Here is a 20,444-nt window from a genome sequence, read left to right on the forward strand (position 1 = left end):
AAGAAGCTGGGTTCTAGGTGTAAAAGCTGTACAACACAAAGAGCAACAGAGAGCATCCTCTGATCAGTACTTAACACTTCCCAAAAACAGACACAGCCTAAGACAGACGGAAAGGGCTCCAAGCTTGGAGTCTTAAAACAGATAATCTCAGGAACTTATGAAATATTCCTGCTCAATGTAAATACAGGCTAACTGAAACATTTACAGTTAAAAGAAGGCCAAAAACTACATGTGAACTTGGGCAAGCCAAACCAAGAGATAGGGAACCAATGCCAAACTCAAATCACTGTCATATGAAGTATCAAATATTTTAAGTTACAAATTACGAACAGGAAAGCTGAATAATCCCTCTGGTTAAACAAGAGAATACAAGAAATAAAGGATGTTTTCCTGTAGAGGTAAAGGTCAGTTTTGTAAAAACAACAGGTAATGCTACAAAGCCAAAATGTTAGCCAACATATAAAAAGCACTCGGGGGGATGAGTGTCACTACCTGATAGAGTTCTGGTTCACAGAACACTCTATACACGCATTCCGAAGACATCTGAAGCATTCAGTGATTAGCTGAAGACTGGAAGCCAGGTGCTCCACTTGGGAAGAATCCCTGCAGGCCAGCTCAACAGCATGAGTTGATTTCTTTAAGATATCCAGGACTCTCTGGAAGATTGTTCTGGGTGCTGTTTCCCTGGAAAAAGAGAGTTGTTATAACCGGGATGGGGGGGTACATGGGATATACTGACCGATTTCCAAATGTCCCATCCCCAACACTGCTTTACCTACTCCAGAGGCAGGGGAATCTAGGTTTGCCTATTCCAGCTCCTTCATTATGAAACAGAAGTTATGAGCTGCAGTGCAGACTGTGTAGCCACGGCGTGTGGGGCACTGCTGTTCGTCCTTACATGAGTTCTCTCACTCCACCACTGAAATGTCTTAACCCTGTCCTCTCCATTCTATGGGCAATGTAAGAGAAGGAGTTGCTTGCCCACATCATCTGGCCAATGAATGCCAGAGCCACAATTCCAATTAAAGTTCTTTGGTTCCAGTACTTGCATTCCCCAGGACAATCCAAATCCAGTACAGATGAAGTCTCTTGCTTATGGATCTGCCACTACCCACTATGGGCCTTGCACTGGGTTATGGGAAACAATATTCTAGAAGGACTATGGAGAGGACAAGAGAACACTGTCACTCTTCTCTTTAGATCCCATGAAGCCAGCAACAACCACACCAAACTTTATACGTGAGAGGGTAGGAGAGAGGAACAGAAGTTTGTAGTGTGCCAGCTCCCATGAGGATGAGTGTCCAGCAGAAAGATGACCTACAGCTGCATTCTCAGCACCTCAGTCGTGGCATGCTTCTCTCACGCATAAGTATAGCCTACTATCATTCCAGGGCTCTTAAGATGAAAAAAAAATTTTTTTTTGGTGTAATCTGGTACCTAAATGAAAGTCAATTTCCTCATTTCATAAATCCCCTAAAGAAACAGTAATCTGCTTTTAAAGACAGAAGAAAAACTGGGTGACACACGCCTTTAATCCCAGAATTTGGGAGGCAGAGGCAGGTTCAACGTCAGCCTGGTTTACAGAGCAGGGCTACACAGGAAAACTCTGTCTCGATACATAAATAAACAGACTGAAGAAAACCTGCCACGTTAGCAGTTAGATATGTCAGATATTTAAGAAACTCTTAGGGACAGTCCTGACCATCCCTGAGAACTCTCCTCTGTCCTCAATGTAGAATGACAGGATTAAGCCAGACCACAGAAACTCCAAACTAATAACAACCTTGTGCTGCCTGGACATCATCAAAGACATTCCATAAATGTCCCTTCCTTTCCAGGACCAGGGGACACAGCCATGGCTTCTTATGTATTATGTGGTATCTTTCAGTCTTATAGACACAGAAATTCTATGTTTTCCTATGGCTGGATCTCTGATAAACCCAGAGGCAAATATACAGCTCATGTTTCACAACAGTCTGAATTCCACTTTATCTGCTTTTCTCTTCTCCCCAATTTCCTCACTTATCTCTAAGACATAAACAGGAGGCAAAACTCAGAGCCTCCCACATGCTAAGCAACTGCCAATGACCTACAACTCTACCCTCTTCCCTTACCTTTTTTAAAATTTATTTAATTTTAAGGTACCTGAAACTTGTTTCAGGAAAGAGGCAGGGTACTGATTAACTAATTAGAAACTAAGAAACACACACAATCATCTGCCTGCAACCTCGTCCCTCCAGTCAGCACTAGCTCCACGGACAGGTCATAAAACTTGCACCCAGTGTTTTAGCAACTTAGTGACCAAACAAAAAAGTGAAATTCACCTGCCTCGGCAACTATAACAAGCAATCATTTATGTAACACATTTTTGCTGACGATACCGGCAGGAAAATTTTAAAAATGAACATTTACTAGCACTCCCGTGATAGCATTAAGGATTAAGAATATGCTAGAGAAAATACTCAAGAGGATGAAGCATTGGAGGATGACAAGAGTATCACAAATTTTCACGACAAAGTTAAACCTAATTACCTGTATGTGTTCTGATGCAGAGTTTCAACATTTATTATTTGGTCTTACAAATAAAAATAAAGGGCTGCTGCACCACATTTGACGAGCCTGAAAGTTCTAGGTTCAAACTTTAGTAGCGCAAAAATAGTAAGAAAACAGTTCTACAACTGGAATAATCTACAGTAATTTCTCTGTTCTCCTCAGGTGGCTAAGAGGTGTGATTCACACCTGTGATGATGGAACCAGTCTTAATTCTTTCAGCTGGTCCTTCACAGATGCCACTGTCCACAAGGAACAGTCTTCCTAGAAGATCAGGCATCCCTCGACCTCTTACCACCTGCTTTACTAAAAACTGACAACTGAAGCAGCACATGTTTTGGAATAAACTATGGTGACAGACTGAAGAAGATAGTTATTTTCAAGAACAATGATGTTCTATAATGCATAGAACAGTTAAGTTCATTAACTAACCTACAAATATAATTCCCAGTTTTACAAATCCATTTGTCATGGATGCACTGGGTCCTTATTATACTTTAATAGCAACAAATAAAATGGAATTGAAGACCCTTCAAAAGATTCCTGAAACCCAAATAACCATAAATAGCTCCTTCACAGTAAGCTCACATGGAACAAATGTCAGATACAAAATAACTTGTGTTTGTAGAATGAAAAAAAATAATTCGGGAAAGTGATCATTGTTATTTGCTGCCCCCAGGTTCTAGACCCATGGGTTCCTGAAAGCGCCATGCACTCCCAACATTCTGTGCCCTTCCACCAACATACACTTGTCACACTGTCCCCACCCAGTTCTTTGCCCTCAAGAACTTGGTCTGTGGTTCTTATTCTAAGGAAACTATTCTACCACTGAGCTACACCCTCTGCCTAAACACCTCCTTTTTCAGAAATCTCTTGAAGACCATATCCCTGGTGAAACTCATCAACCACTCCAATCTGTACGCCCTGAACTCTGTACTCCTGCAAACTAGAGACAAGCTGGCTCTTGTATTCCTAGTCCACTGCACCACTAACAGATTTTCAAATTTCTACCTTAAACAACAAGGACATCTGGTACAAGGAAAGTGGTCCAGGCCTGCACCGTGTTATCCAGGGAAGTCGGTACACATGGAGGCAGTACCTAAGAAACATTAACTTAATTCTTTTTCTTCCCACTATTCTAGATGCAGAAACTAGAAAAGCAGTCACCTTGTAAGACGTGGCTCTAATGTAGGCAGATGTCTTGTGATTCCTATTTAGCATATTTCATTTCTCCTTCCCCATTAGTTACTACAACAGATTAATTGTAAGGAGAGTCTATAGCTCAAACTGACTGTATTTTAAACTTCACAAAGATGGAGAATATGCCTTAAATGTTTGTTTCCCTCTACAAAAGCTGAGACAAAAAAATTCCTGCAGAGTCTTATGGCAAATAGCTATGGATTCAATTAATCCTACCTGAAATAATACAAACATGAATACTATCTATTAGATGAGGACAAAGATGTTCTTCTCAACAACAGTAAAAGCATTCACCTCTCCCCACTACTCTCCCTTCTCCACAGTCTTGAAAGAAAACTACTTGGCATTACAGTTCTGCACCGTCTGTGTTCACAGTCAGGACAATGTAATGCATCTAAATATGTAATGATTAATGACAATGAAATAGCTGGTAAAGATCAGTCAGTCGTCCCCATATGACAAACAGTATTAATAATAATCGCTGTCAGTTCTACTTTAACCAAACTAACAAAAATATTCACAAAGGCTTTAAGAAGCTTAGCTACTTCATTGGCAGAAGGCAGAGTGCTTATGGAGACAATTAAACTTCAGCCGTTAGACGTTCCTATTAGATAGGAATGCATCCCCTGAAGACAATGTATAAATGAAATGCTGTAGTAGAAGACAAAAATTCCTTTGAGTTACACAAAAGGTAGAATTTCATTTCCTTCAAGTTTCAACACATTTGTTGGTCTTGGCAAGTCCTGTTTGAGTAAAATTAAAGAAAACTACCTGTGATTATATGTCACAGGTTAGACAAGCCTAATATACCATATGTACACACATTTTACAGTTAATTTATCAGTGGACCTCCTACTGAAAAGGAAACTAACTGCTAACATTGTAACTGCAACTAAGACTATCACACTTGTTTAAGAATTATTCTAATACCTACCACTGCATTAAAAATAACTGGCTTATGTATTTAGAGTATTTTAACCACTGTTGCTAAGAAAAATAATTGAAAGCTCATAGATTTTTTTCTAATTGCTGGTTGTTACATAAAACCATAAACTTTGCCTATTGATTTGGTCTGGCTGATCAAAAGCAGAAATTAGATATATCAACTGCCACAAAGAGCCTAGAGCAAAATTCTGGACTCCACCTTTCCCAAAACCAAGCCTCTTCTTTGTGCATTCTACGCTCTCCTCTCCCATCCAGGCCCAGGTGGTCCCTGGCATCCCTAACAATCCATTCTGCTGGGTCACAGAAGTTGTGTGTAAAGAGCATGTCAGCAAAAGTTTCAGGCTCTGACGGCCAGAACAACTTATCAACCCTGCCCTTTATCAGAGAAAGAGCCTTAGATGCCACTGAAACAAATGAACACGGCTAAGTTCAATAGAACTCTACTGTGCCAGGGCTGGAGGTAGCTTACTAGTTAAAAATGACTCCTGCTCTCGCAGAGGATGGGGAGGTCTTCCCAGCACCTCATCAGGCTGCATGCAACCACCTGCAACTCTGGCACTGGCACTCTGGGACACAGACATCCTCCCAAACATAATCCTAATTAAAAGATAAATCTTTAAAAAAAGAAAACTTCATTATAGCCAAGCGTGTGGCTTATTGGACTGTAACACCAGCATCTTGGAAGCTGAGAAACGAGGATGTCAAGCTCAAGGCCATCCTGGCCTACAGAGCAAGACCTTGTAACATCACAATTTAAATTTCCCATGACTTTCAGATGGCAACTAGTTAAATGTACAAACCACCCTTCACTCATAGGCCATAATAAAACAGGTAGTGGGTCAGGTCTGGCAACTCCTGTCTTACTAAGATTCCTAACATACCATAGTCCTCTCCGGACCCCACAAAACCATGGTTTCCCCTTTCCTATCATCCTCATTACAATCAGTTCTTCCTCATCAGAGCAAAAGCAGCCCAAGGGCATCATGACAAACGAAAGGACAAAGCACGGAGACGGAAAGCCAGCTCTATACCAGATACAAGAGCGAGGAAAGGAGTCTGTGTACCAGACAACTCAGGACAGTGCTGGTATGAAAGCGGTGAAGGAGAGGGATGGTCTACTACAAAAGTGGGGTGTGTACTTTCTGTGACAACTGCGATCCATAGGCTTACCTAAAAAGCAGTTTCAGGGAGACTTAGAACATACAGGAGACTACAACCACCAAACCTTGGAAATTTTTTCAGTTTTAGGCAGAGAAAGAATGTATTTAAGGGTCTGGAGACATGGCTCAGCAGTGAGCACACCTGCTGCCCTTGCAGAGGGCCTGAGTTCAATTCCCAGCATCTACATGGTGGCTCACAACCTCCACAAGCTCACAAGCTCCAGGAGACCAGATAACTTCTTCTGACCTCCAATGGCATCAGGCACACATGGTACACATTCACATATAAAGGCAAAACACTCATATACATGAAATAAATAAACATAAAAGAATAAAAAGAATGTATGTAAAACATTACTAAAATGCCAGGCAACGGTGGGACACAACTTTAATCCCAGCACTAGGGAGGCAGAGGCAGGCAGATCTCTGTGAGCTGAAAGCCAGCCTGATATACAGAGTTCCAGGACAGCAAGAGCTGCTACACAGAAAAATCTTTTCTCAAAAAAAGGCCGTGAGGAGCTAGAGAGATAGCTCAGTGGTTAGGAGCACTGGCTGCTCTTCCAGAGGTCCTGAGTTCAATTCCCATCAACCACATGGTGGCTCACAACCATCTATAATGGTATCTGATGCCCTCTTCTGGCATAAAGGCATACATGCAGATAAAACACTCATATACATAAAATAAAGAAATCTTTAAAAAAAAAAAAGAAGAACCAAAGCACAAGGATATATATGCATGAAAATGTCTATGAAACCCACTTGGTACATTAACCTAAAATAAGTAAATAATAGAAAGAAAGAGAAAAATGAAGAAAGAAAGAACTGATCACAGGAACAGAAACAGAAGATATGGTAAGGCCAGCTAGGTAGGCAGAAATCAGATTTTGATTGTTTTTCCCGTGCTGGGACCCAAGACCTTGTACATGATAGGTAATAAAAGATAGATGATAGACAGACAGACAACCCAAGGTTAGTTTGGTTAAACCTAACCAAAGTGAAAGACCTCCACAATGAAAACTTCAAAGCATTAAAAAAGAAAACCAAAGGTACTCAGATCATGGAAAGACCTTCCATGTTCCTGCATGGGTAGAATTAACATGAAGAAAATTACTATACTACCAAAATTAATCTATCTATTCAATGCAATACCCATCAGAGAAAACAATCCAATAATCTTTATGGAACTATAAAAGTCCAAAATAGCCCCAAAACAATCTAAGGAAAGAAGACAGCTGGAGATATTACAATTCCCAACCTCAAATTATACTACAGAGCTATAGTAACAGAACAGGGGACCTGTAAAGAAACAGAAAAAAAGCAATAGCCACCTTATTTTCACAAAGGTGGCAAAAACATGCAGTGGAAAAACTAGCTATTCAACAAACAGCACTGACAAAACTGGATATCCACCTGTGGAAGAAAAAAAAATGATCATATCTTTTACCCTATACAAAAGTCAACTGGAAATGGATCAAATATCTTATTTAAAAACATAAAACACTGAAACTACAAGAGGAAAACAGAATGAATGCTCAGCAAGAATGTTCTCAAACAAATGAACAACAACAATTCCCAATAGCACAGTAACTAGTCCCAAGAATTTACAAATGGGATTCCATAAATAAAAGCTTCTACACAGCAATAACATAAATAAATAAAAATAAATAAAGCTATTGGCAAAGCAAACAAAGAGCCCACAGAATGGGAAAACATTTTTATCAGCTAACATCAGAAGGGGATAACATTCAGAATTTACAAAGAACTACAAAAATTAAATCCCAAGAAAACAAAACTGCCAATCAACAATCAGGCTAATAAAATAACAGACACTTCTCAAAAAAAAAAGTCAAATAGCCAATAACTATTCTTTTTTTTTTTTTTTTTTTTTTTTTTTTGGTTTTTTGAGACAGGGTTTCTCTGTGGTTTTGGAGCCTGTCCTGGAACTAGCTCTTGTAGACCAGGCTGGTCTCGAACTCACAGAGATCCGCCTGCCTCTGCCTCCCGAGTGCTGGGATTAAAGGCGTGCGCCACCACCGCCCGGCCGCCAATAACTATTCTTAAAAAGGTTCAACATCCCTCTTCATCAGGAAAATGAAAATTAAAAGCACTTTGAGATAACTCACTCCAGTCAAAATGGCTATTAACAAGAAATCTGACAAACGTGAGAGTGGATATGGGGAAAAAAAGAACTATTATTCACTGCTGTGGGAGTATAAATTAATATAGCCAATACAAAAATAAGTTTGGGCATTACTCAAAAAGACAGCACTACCATATGACCCAGTTACACCATTCCTGAGCTCAATGAATCTGAAAAATGCCATACCCCACCAATGACACTTGCACATCTGATGGAGGAAGGTCATTGGCTAATAAAGAAACTGCCTTGGCCCATTTGATAGGCCAGCCTTTAGGTGGTGGAGTAAACAGAACAGAATGCTGGGAGAAAGAGGAAGTGAGCTCAGACGCCATGCTCCCCTCTCCCGGGCAGACACGATGAAGCTCTGACCCAGGATGGACATAGGCTAGAATCTTCCCGGTAAGCGCACCTTGGGGTGCTACACACATTATTAGAAATGGGCTAGTCCAGGTGCAAGAGTTAGCCAAGAAGAGGCTAGATATAATGGGCCAAGCAGTGTTTAAAAGTAAACAATTTGTGTGTTGTTATTTCGGGGTATAAGCTAGCCAGGCGGCCAGGAGCCGGGCTGTGGGAAGAGGCCCACAGCTCTTACTACACACAACCATGTTTACTGTGGCTCTATTCATAATAAAAAGCCCATCCAAGGAAAGGATAAGAAAAATATGGTACATATTTGTAGTACTATTCATTGGTAAATAAAATAAACTTTAAAAATCACTGTTTCTTGGCCTTTTGGCTAGGACCCAGTATAGTATCTAACTGAGGACAATATATTATTTTTGGAATAGGGAGAAGAAATAAAAGCTTTCTCCATCCACTGTACACACTGTTGGGCATTGTATTACCTCTGAGAATAGGGCACCCCCTTCATTCTTGAACTGATAAAAAAAATGGTGGGTTTGCAATTATATATATAACTAACATTCTCGACTTACTATGTTAGAAAAAAAAACACCTGACTATAAAAAAAAATAAAACTGAAATTTTCAAAAAAAAATTAATGGACCTCATAAGTTTAATATTAAATGAGGTGACTCAGAAAGGAACAACTACATGTTCTCTCTCATATACAGATCCTAGCCTAAAATGTGCATGTGTAGATATCCAAACAGTATAAACTGGGGAAGTCTAAAAGTTTAGCAGCAGATCTAAAGAGGGTAATAATAGGTATGAAGAAGGCTGGAGTACATTAGCCAGTAATGTTAACACACAGAGGGAGACAGATCTATCAAAGTTTGAAGCCAGCCTGGTTTGCATCATGAATTCCAAGTCAATCAGGGTTACAGAGTGAGAACCTATCTCCAAAATAAAACATCATGAACAAAGATATAAAGTTTCAACTCTAACACAATTGTGGTAGATAATGTGACTTCAGCTTTCTATGTACTGAAGTAGCAAGAACCACCTTTGCACTGTAAAAGAAGACATATGTTAGTCCTCTGAGGCAGTGATTGTGAAAGCTGCGCTTTCTTTAGAATTCCACTGACCAGCAGTGCAGCAGGAACGAGACACACTCAGTCACTGAATACATTTATTGAATTGACCCATTCAGAAAAAGTGATTTAAAAGCCGGGCAGCGGTGGCACACGCCTTTAAACGCCTTTAATCCCAGCACTCGGGAGGCAGAGGCAGGTGGATCTCTGGGAGTTCAAGGGCAGCCAGGTCTACAAGAGCTAGTTCTGGGGCGGGCACCAAAGCTACAGAGAAACCCTGTCTCGAAAAACCAAAAAAAAAAGAAAAAGTGATTTAAAAAAAATTATTATAAGGGGTGGGGGTTTGTAACTTGAATTTTTTCTTTCTTTCTTGTTTAAAACTATATCAAATCACTCTATTATAATTATTTAATTTGCAAGTTATATTGCTATATTTAAAAATAGGTTTTAGTTGTTATTTTTTTTAAGGAAGGGTTGGGCAGTTGTGGTGCACACCCTTAATCTCAGCACTCCGGAGGCAGAGGCAGGTGTATCTCTGTAAATTCAAGGCCAGCATGGTCTATAGAGTGAGTTCCAGAAAAGCTCCAAAGCTGCAGACAGAAAGTCCATCTCAAAAACCAACAAGAAAAAAAGAGGATAGATCTGAGAGTTGATGTTTATGTTAATAAACTTTAATCATTTCACATTACATGGATAAAAACACATCACAGTGTACCCCAAAAATGCATACAATTATAACTTATCAAAAACTGAAGGCCAATCAGCATTGATACATGGCAATCATCAATTTAAAAAGACTATTAAAATGACTGTTTTTTTCTCTAGCCTCATTCAGTTATTCGGGTGACAACACAAACAAGTGGAATTTAATTCCATGGATGTAAGAAAATGCTTAGATCAATGAACCCAAACAGAACTAAAAAGAGAAATGTGAAATTAGAAAGGCAATGAAGCACAAAGAGTGAGGGATAGATAGGAAACAGAATCAATAGGCAGGTTAGAGTAGGGTCCTAGAGAAAAGACAAGTCAAGTAGTCAGAAGTGGGGCTACTGAAACTGATCACGAAGAAAGGAGCTGGATTAAAAATAAGGCCCAGATAAGGTGTAACACGTGGCAATGTGAAAGAGAGAAGACTTGGGAGTTGAGTTCACTGGCAGTCAAGGGAATGCGGTTGAGCAATGAAAGGATTGCCCATGCAAACACTGAAATGACCAAGATTTAAGACAATTAAAGCAATACACAGTTTACTGTATGCTAAAACTATACTTTTCAAGAACAGAATGGGGTGGCCACAGATATTTAAATTGCAATACTGATTCAACAAGCATACTGTCATAGCATGGTCAAAAAGTTGAAGGGACCCAGGCAAGGTGGCGCAAGTCTGTAATCCCAGCATTTAGGAGCTAAGGCAGAAGGGCTGAGCTAAAGGACAGCAAGGACTACACAACCAAGATCATGTCACAAAAACAAACAAAAGGGCTGAAGAAACAACTCAATAGTTACCAGTGTTGGCTGGTCTTACAGAGGATGGGCGCACTATAGGCAGCTCACAACTGCATGTAACCCTAGCTCATCTTCTGGCCTCCACGGACACAACACCTACAAGTACATACACAGACATCATCTAATATACACATATATATATGTATGTATGTATATATCATATGTATGTATACACACACAAAAAAAACAAGAGTCAGATGGAGAGACTGATAAGAACAAGAATGATGGAGAGAAGTCTGACACCACCGGCGACAATCAAGGGGAGTACCTAGCCCTTCTTGAGCTACAAAATGCAGTAGACAGAAAACACCTCCCATTGTTGAAAGCCTCTGGGAAAGGCTTGTCCTCAGAAGCTGAGTAGCACTTCTAACAAAATGTTTACTGAAACGTTATTTTTGAATGGCACTAAGTTCACAGGTCAACCTGGGAAAAATATGTTCTTTGTTGTTGCTGTTTCAATAATATATTGATATTTCATCATGTAAGTCTTCTTTAATGTCTTTTGATATAATTTCTATTCTCTATGGTGATCATGATCATGATAATGGTGACCAGGACAGACAGAGACAGTAGCTAACGTTTAAGTTGTTCTTATCATAAGCTAGTCATTATTCTAGGTGTTGTACACATTAACTTCTCGGTGGCAACAATAGGGAAATACCGCTCACACATTAGTTACAGCTTATTTAGTTTTATGGCCTAACTTAGAACCTGGCTCAACTGAATAACAATCCCAGGGTTCCTTTGCTCTTCAGTATCCACATTCACAGATCCCTGACCAAGCCCTTGAGTCAGTAACCACTACAAAAGACCAGAAGGATGAAAGAACTAAAATCCCCTTCTCGGGGTTCTGAGAGTCACAATCATACCCTCATTTGTTTTAATTTGCTGACTCAAATTCTTTCCTGACTACTTCATCCACTTGAGAAAACTGCATATGAGAGGTGGCCTCCCGTTGAGCACTTCTGTATTTGAAGCTGAGTCAGACACCTTACCAAAAAGCTCCATGTGTATTCCAGCTCACGGCATAGGTAAAAATAAAGGAGACTGCCATCACATAATTCCTTTTATGGAGGAACTTGATGTTCTCTCAAACAACTAAACTGAATCATGGCTGAGTCAAAAAGTCATATGGCATCTAAGCTGATGACGTGTCTGCGTTTTTGTTGGGGGGGAGGTGTTGTTTTGTTCTTCTAGATCACTCAAAGACTTGCTGGCCACAGGCTCAGTAATGTTTAGGGAAAATCCAAGTGTATGAGTGTACACAGACAGATTTCTATTTTACTCCTGTGGTATGCTACCCTCTGAAAGGTTTAATTATTTGCTTTCTTCATGGAAGTTAGTCAATATATTTAGGCAAGCAACTCAGAATCACAAGTCATTCTTTAGCTCTTGAAATCAGTTATCTGTCATAACTGATGTTTCCTACATATTCCTAACTAGTCTCTTTTGTGCTTTTATTTTACATATAATGGTTCAAGAAAATCATAAAAATACTATCAAATGCCCATTATGTGCTAAATGTGAATCTAAGAATTAGGAATACAGAGTTAAATAGGAAACCTGTCTCTGAGGGAATGGCAGGTAATTAAGTGCTTTTAATACTCTGTGATGGTCTTGAAAAGAAGCAAAATTATAGGATACAAGCCTAGAGATTGAAAAGATTTCTAATATTATCATTATATCTGTGCCACTATAACCAAATACCTAACAAAAAAAACCTATAAGAGGTAGGATTTAGTTTGGCTCACAACTTCAGAGCGTATGTATACTCAGCCCATGGTCACTTGGCCCTGTAAGCTTAAGGGGAACATCCTGTTGGCAGAAGCATGCAGCAGAGAAGAATCTCATGGCAGACTGGAAGCAAAGAAAAGGAAACACATGCGAGGACCAAAGCATAACATAGCAGCAGTTCTCAATCTGTGGGGCACTACCCCTTTGGCAAACCTCTACCTCCAAAAATATTTACTTTACAATTCATAAGAGTAGCCAGGTGGTGGTGGTGCACGCTTTAAATCCCAGCACTTGGAAGGCAGAGGCAGGCGAATTTCTCTGTAGCTTTGGAGCCTGTCCCTGGAACTAGCTCTTGCAGATCAGGCTGGCCTCGAACTCACAGAGATCCACCTGCTTCTGCCTCCCGAGTGCTGGGATTAAAGGCGTGCGCCACCACTGCCCAACAAGAGTAGCAAATAAAAAATATTTTTTTTAATTTTAACCATAACCATAACATGAGGCACCACTATATTAAAGGGTTGCAGCATTAGGAAAGTTGAGGAACACTGCTCTAGGGTCATATCCCAGTGACCTACTTCTCCCAACTAGGCCCCACCTCCTACCTTTTACTACCTCTCAACAATACAATCATATGATAAATTCATCAAGCGAATAATCCATTTATCAAAGCAATCAGGATCCAATCAATTCCCAAAAACCCATCAGCTAGCAATCAAGTCCTTAACACATGAGTAGTGACAGTCATTTCATACTCAAACCATAACAAAATGAAAATTGAAATGGTAAATAAATTATGAAGGAAAGCCAGGCAATGGTGGCACACGCCTTTAATCCCAGCACTTGGGAGGCAGAGGCAGAGGCAGGCAGATCTCTCTGAGTTTGAGGCCAGCCTGGCCTACAGACCGAGTTCCAGGACAGACTCCAAAACTACACAGAGAATCCCTGTCTCAAAAAATAAAACAAAAAGAAAGAAAATTACAAGTGTGTATGTACACAGAAATAAAGAAGGTTTAAGGCACTTATAAATGTAATGTCACAACACTTGTGCTATTTCTGTTAGTATTGGAAGCAAGCCAAATACAGTTCATTTTACTGTATAAATTATAGTTGCCCCACAAAACTTGGCAAATTTCCTTAATCTTCATTGTCAAATTTAATGGATCTGGAATCATTTTAGGAGACACACGTCTAGGCATGTCTATGAAAGTATCTCTGGAGAGCTCACTGAGGAAGACATGATGTTCAAATAGCAGAAGAGAAAAAAAAAAAGAGAAGTCCAGAAAGCACCAGCATTACCCCCACCCCTTACCCCAATTACTCACTACAGTGTGAGCAGTGCTTCACAGGTATGGTTGTTTAAATGCAGCTGGCCCCCACAAACTCATAGGAGTGGTACTATTAGGAGGTGTGGCTTTGTTGGAGTAGGTGTGGCCTTGTTGGAGGAAGTGTGTTATTGTGGGGGTGGGCTTTGAGGTTTCCTATGCTCAAGCTATGCTCAGTGTCGGTTCACTTCCTGTTGCCTTCGGATCAAATGTAGAATTCTCCATTACTTCTCTAGCATGTCTGCCTGCACTCCGCCATGCTTCCCATCATGATGGTAACAGACTGAACCTCTGAACTACAAGCCACTCTGTTAAATGTTTTCCTTTTTTGGAGTTGCAGTGGTCATGGAGTCTCTCCATAGCAATAGAAACTCTTAGACAACAGGTCCTACCATTATGCCTTCATGCAATGACGAACTATAGTCAGTGAGTCAAAATCTTAGGTTGCTTTTTGTCAGGCATTTGGCCACAGCAATGAGAAAAGCAACAATATAGATAGTTAAACACATGAACAAATAACACGGCACCGTGAACAGCTTTTCAGGGTTAAAAATACTTGTTATTGACTAGTACTGTTAAGTACAAGTGATTTTTTTTTCTCAATGGCATCAACTGGTTTATCTTCAATGTTCTATTCAATTCAATGTTCACTGAGTATCAAAACAATTTAGGCAACCTGCCAGGAGATGCTCCAAATATAATGATTCCTGCCCTCAAAAAGAGTGCTATCTAGTAGGGACAGACTGGCAGAGAAAGAGTATTCTATTATAATGAGCTAGCAAGGTAGCCTGGTAAATAAAGTAACAAACCTGAAAACCTGAGTTCAATTCCCATGGCCTCCAAGGTGGAAAGAACTCAAACATGCCCACTCTATGAAGAAATAGTAAGAAAAATTCACACTTTAACACCTCCCTCTTTCTAAGCAATTCAGTATGTTCAGTTATAAAAATTAAAAATGTAGAGCCTAACTATAAATAAGATATATATCTTCACACACAGCAACTCAACGGGAACACTCCATTACAGTCAAGTCTGAAACCAAAAAGCCAACAAATTCACAACCAATCCCGACTGGATGACAGGGCTAAATGTTCCCTGCACTTTGTGGTGCATGTGGTTCAGAGCCAGGTCAGGACTCTCTGCAAGGAGGGTAAAAAGCCCTGCAAACACAATAGCCCACATGCAGGCTACGTGGAAAGCCGTGTCCAGTAGGAAGCACAGAGCGCTTCACAGAAAGGGCCTGGCCAAAGATGCTGGCTGCCCAGGAACTAGACACATAGATCTCTAATACTATTACTATCTAACCATCAACAAAATACCAGGTTTTAATTCAAGATCACTGGGATCAGGTACAAGAAAATGTAAAACCTTCCCAGAGGGTGTAGTGGGCACAGAAAGAAGGAGACATGGAAAAAAAGTTGTTACTCAAGGTAAAGGCTCACAGAGAAAAGTAGCAACAAGAAGAACTGGTTGCTGCCCTCACTACTCCCAGTGACCCACTGACAGATTGTGTCCTTACACTTAACCCTAGGCTGTATTGAACTAAGTCCTAGGCCCAAAAGAACACATCAGTCTGACAAAATGGTTCAGAGGGTGGTAGCGCTTACAGCCAAGCCTGACCATCTTAGCTCGATTCCTGAGACTTGCATAGTAGGAGAAGAAAATACAGGTCATACGGTTTCCACACACACACAATCAACAAAAATGTACCTTCAAAAAAGAAAACTTCCAGTAGGTAGTGTAAAAGGGGCTCAGCAATTTTCTCTCCAGAGAACTACTGTGTGCTCTTGTGCAGGGGGCTAGAGGGCAAAGACTGCAGTTACTACACACAGAGAGCATCAGCTCTGCACATCCTGAAGTCATAGCTTCTTCAACAAGATGAAGGAAGGATCTAGAACCCTGGGGCTCACTGGGACATCTTAGTACTTCCGTGACTAGTGATTCAATGAAAAAGCAACTGTCACACCCTGAGAGTAACAAGGGGACGGTAGCCAGGGGCTCAGACCCCTTAACAACAGGGCTTATCCACACAGCAGGTTGAACCTGGGGAACATCCGGTATGGTGGGTAGAGACAGATGAACCTTACCCTATGAAAGCCTCTGCAGCTGGACTATAGCCTGCTCCAACAGTACTCCTCCTAAAAGTCTTAGATTCCACAGGTTGCTACCTTGAAGATTGACAGGGTGGGCAGATTCAGACCAGAGAAAACCTAAGCAGAAGAGCAGACTGTAACTCATGCTAGGACTCAGGCCACACCTGGCCCAACCAGCCAATGACATCAGGATCAATTTTCAACCAAAGAACAACAAGCTAACTAACTACTTAAGCCATGTATCTTCAGGATACGCTGAAGCTACAGTGTACGTGCTCCTGGGGAATGAGCCTCAGCTGTCCACAGCAGTATCAGCCCCACAAGGCATTCTTACATTAGCTGGCTTATTTTTTCCCCTAGATTTTCGTTCATTCACTTATCAGTCAGCTCAGCTCAAGCTCTGGAAACATAAAGCACTGTCTGGCACAGAGAGTACATTCATGAAGCAAAACCTCCAAGCACCAGATTGGTAGCAGTGTTAACAAACAATACCCAACCCTTCTACTTTTCTTACAGCAAACTTTACTATTTAATTTTTAATATTTTTTATTTCTGTACAGACTAATGAGTAGCCAGGCGGTAGTGGCACCTGCCTTCAAATCCCAGCACTTGAGAGGCAGAAGCAGGTGAATCTCTGTGAGTTCAAGGCCAGCCTGATCTACAAAAGGAGTTCCAGTTCTGGCCAGTTCATAGCGACCGAGAAACTCTGTCTTGAAAAAAAAAAAAAGAAAAAAGAAAGAAAAGAACCCTAAAACTAATGAGTATGTAGGTGAGCAAGCAGGTACCTTTGTGCCATGGCACACATGTGGAGAGGTCTATGCTGGCTACTCTTTTAAGTCAACTTGACACAAGCTAGTCATTTTGTCCAGAGGTGGAACCTCAGTTGAGAAAATGCCCACCAGACTGGCCTGTGGGCAAGCTTGTGGTACATTTGTTGACTGATGATTAATGTGGGTGGCCTATCCCACAGAGACTGCAACCCACGGGTGGGTGGTCCTGAATAGTATAAGAAGCAGGCTGAGCAAGCCACAAGGAGCAAGCCAGTAGTAAGGAGCACTCCTCCATGGCCTCTGGTTCAACTTCTGTCTCAAGTTTCTGACCTGACTTCCCTTCATGGCAGACTGTGATTGAAACCCTTTCCTTCCCAAGTTGCTTTCGGCCACAGTGTTTATCCAACAACAGAAAACTAAGATAAAGTCAAATGATGACTTTTAGGAGCAGTTCCCTTTCCACCTCAGTTTTGAGTCATAAAATCTCTCGTTTCTGTGGTGTTGCTAACTGGCCCACAAGCTTTTTATCGATTCTCCTGTCTCTGCCTTCCCATCCTGCCACAGGTGTCCTGGAGTACTACAACTATGGACAAACATCCAGCTTTGACCTGGATTCTGAGGATCAGGTCATCAGACTAGCATGGCAACTGCTTTTAACCCACTGAGCCACCTCCCCCCCCCCCAAAGTTTACTGTTTACATGTTTTCCCCACCAGTTGTGCGTAAAAAAGGCCAGTGTGATACTTGCTCAAAGTCCTTCAGCCATGCTCAAATGAGTATTTTGGGGGGGAGGGGAGGAATTACTGATAAAACAGGGTATGTAGACAGAAAGCTGCAAATAACCCATATGGCACACTCCCTAACTCTTTCCCTGCTAATCCCAATTCCTTTGACAGACATTGTTCAGATGTGCATTATCACTGAGTAACATGGACTAGTGTATCAGCTGGTAACAGTATATGCTTTGTAACCGGCTCTCTCCAGTGGTTCTGGAATCCTTCCATGTTGTTCTGTGTCAGGAGTTCATTTCTTTACATTGCAAAAGTATGTTTCCCAAAGAAGTTGCATTTTTGTAACCCCAACAATGTAAGAGTTCCTGTTGTTCCACAATCTCACAAAATGTTGATGCTGTCATTTTAAATTTAGCCACATTAATCAGCACAGCTTGTACTCTTCGAAGAGGTTACAGTTGGTTGGTTTTTTGTCTAATTTTTATGTGGATCAATATTTTGCCTGCAAGTTTGTGTATACATCCATGCCTGGCCCAAGGAGGCCAGAGAAAGCCTTGGATCCATTGGAACTGGAGTTATAGACAGTTGTGAACAGCCCCTTGAGAGCTGGAAACTGAACCCTGGTCCTCTGGAATAACAGCAAGTGCTCTTAAGCACTAAGCCATCTTTCCAGCCACAGTCTTATTCTACACCCCAGGCTGATCTAGAACTCACTTGTTGCCCAGGCTGGCTTCATAATGGCAATCTCTTCCAAGATTATAGAAACACATCACCACATCTCTATCTACGGATTTTTATTATGGTCTTATCTATTTATAAGAGCTATTTTAAGATACAGATCACACAGCACATAATTCACCCATTGAAGTATCCAACCACATACAGGTAATATACATATTACAATGTTAATTTCTTAAATTGTGGTAAAATAACTATAAGATGAAATTTGCCACGTTGGCTACTTTTAAGTCTACAATATTTCATTCACAATTCAACAGCCATCACTACTACCACCTTCCCCCCACTCTTGGTTTGTGAGACAGGGTTTCTCTGTAGCTTTGTAGCCTGTCCTGGAACTAGCTCTTGCAGACCAGGCAGGCTGGCCTCGAACTCAAAGAGATCTTCCTGCCTCTGCCTCCTGAGTGCTGGGATTAAAGGAATGAGAGGCATGCACCACTACCGCCCAGCTATTACCTATTTCTAAAACTTAAATATCCAAACTTGAAATTCCTAATCATTAAGTAGTAACTTTCTATTCCTTGCTGCCCAAAACCTGATAGCCTCTAAATTCACTTCCCTATGAACCTGCCCTATGGTCCATAAATGGAATCATATATTTATCTTTTTGCAGTTCCTTTAATTTCTTGGTGCTAACTTATGCTTAGCTTCTTGGGGAACCATCAAATAGGTTTTCTGTTGGCTACAACATTCTACATTCTCACCAACAATGTATAATGATTCGATTTCGGGCTGGGAATGTAATTCGGTAGCAGAATACTTAACTCAAAAGTGCAAGGACCAAGGTTCAACATCCAAATTCACCAAAGAATGGGGGCATCAATTTCCACACATCTTAACCGATGCTTGTTCTTTCCCACCTTTTTGGATAACAGCCAACTGAAAGGGTGTAAAATGGTATCTCACGGTGACATTCACTGCTTTTCACTAGCTGCCACTGAGTACTGAAAGAGGTTGACTGTTATTGGACATCTATATTAAAGCACAAGAAGTTTTGCCCAATTTTTAAAATGGACTATCTTTCTAGTGAATTGTAGAAATACTTTATACATTCTGAAACCATCTTTTGTTAGTATTAGGTGTGTGTGTGTGTCTGTGTATGTATGTATATATGTAGGTATTATAAATACTTTAGTATATGCCTCGTCATTTTGTTTTCTTACAGGCTTTCTTTGTGTAGTATTAGCTGTCCTGGAACTCACTTTGTAGACCAGGCTGGCCTTGAACTCAGAGATCTACCTGCCTCTGCCTCCCAAGTGCTGGGATTAAAGGTGTGTGCCACCGCTGCCTGACCATCATTTTGTCTTTTGATCTAGTGTTTAATTTTAAGTCTAAATGGATAAAGTATTTCACTTAAATAGGATGTTATTATAGCTTAGATAAGAAATGATGCTTAGTGAGGGAGGTGGGGCAGCTATGGGTAACGACGGGTGTGAATAACAAAGGACAATGATATTATGAAAACATAATAAACCCCGTTATTTTGTACTACTAAAAGAGGCTGACTTTTTTTTAAGTTTGCCTAGGTCACAAGGAAACTAATCTCTTGTAGATACTCAGATATTGAGATCTATATTCCATGTTGAAATATCTTTCTGGACTGGTCTGAGCTGTAGGTCAAGGTTCATTTTATTCCAATCAATAGACAAATAGTTGTTCCCTCCTTGCAAACAATGTGCTTTAAGTTGATTTTGTTTTTACATTTATAAACATTTTATAAAGAAACTAGAGCCAGAATAGGCTTTTATTTTTTCACACAAAATCGTCAGAGTTCAATAAAAAGAACAAAATGATCAAACACACACACAAAAGATAAAAACAATAAAAAGTTATCATATCGTCTTTATAGCCAACATGTTTAAGAATTAAATGAGAACATCAATTTCAACAAAGTACAGAAATATAAAAACAAATATATTAATTCAGAATTGCAATACGAAACACAATGATGGTAGGTTTGATGAAGAAAAGAAAATTAGCAAACTAGAAGGCAAGTTAAAAGCAAATCTTTAAGCAGGTATTTAAAGAGGGGAAAAAAAACATTTTAAGAACTGGAAAGATCCTCCTGGAACCTGAAGTCTAGATTAAAAACACTAGATTTACCCAGACACACAAAAACATACTTA

The 20,444-nt window shown here is 40.4% G+C and overlaps 1 protein-coding gene and 1 pseudogene across 1 annotated transcript in view; one reads left to right on the top strand and one right to left on the bottom strand.

Annotated features, from left to right (window-relative positions):
* The window catches only part of Atxn10 (ataxin 10), a 151,856-nt gene that overhangs the window by 128,404 nt on the left and 3,008 nt on the right, over positions 1–20,444 (bottom strand). Inside the window, exon 2 of the mRNA XM_041672603.1 lies at positions 493–684. Coding sequence (XP_041528537.1) covers positions 493–684 — 192 coding nt within the window. The remainder of the gene's footprint in view (positions 1–492; positions 685–20,444) is intronic.
* LOC121461571 lies at positions 8,712–8,862 on the top strand (annotated as a pseudogene).

The sequence above is a fragment of the Microtus oregoni genome, unplaced genomic scaffold (genome assembly GCF_018167655.1).
Source record: "Microtus oregoni isolate MIOR12 unplaced genomic scaffold, Mior012 000022F_ref0000154, whole genome shotgun sequence".
NCBI classification, from domain to species: Eukaryota; Metazoa; Chordata; class Mammalia; order Rodentia; family Cricetidae; genus Microtus; species Microtus oregoni.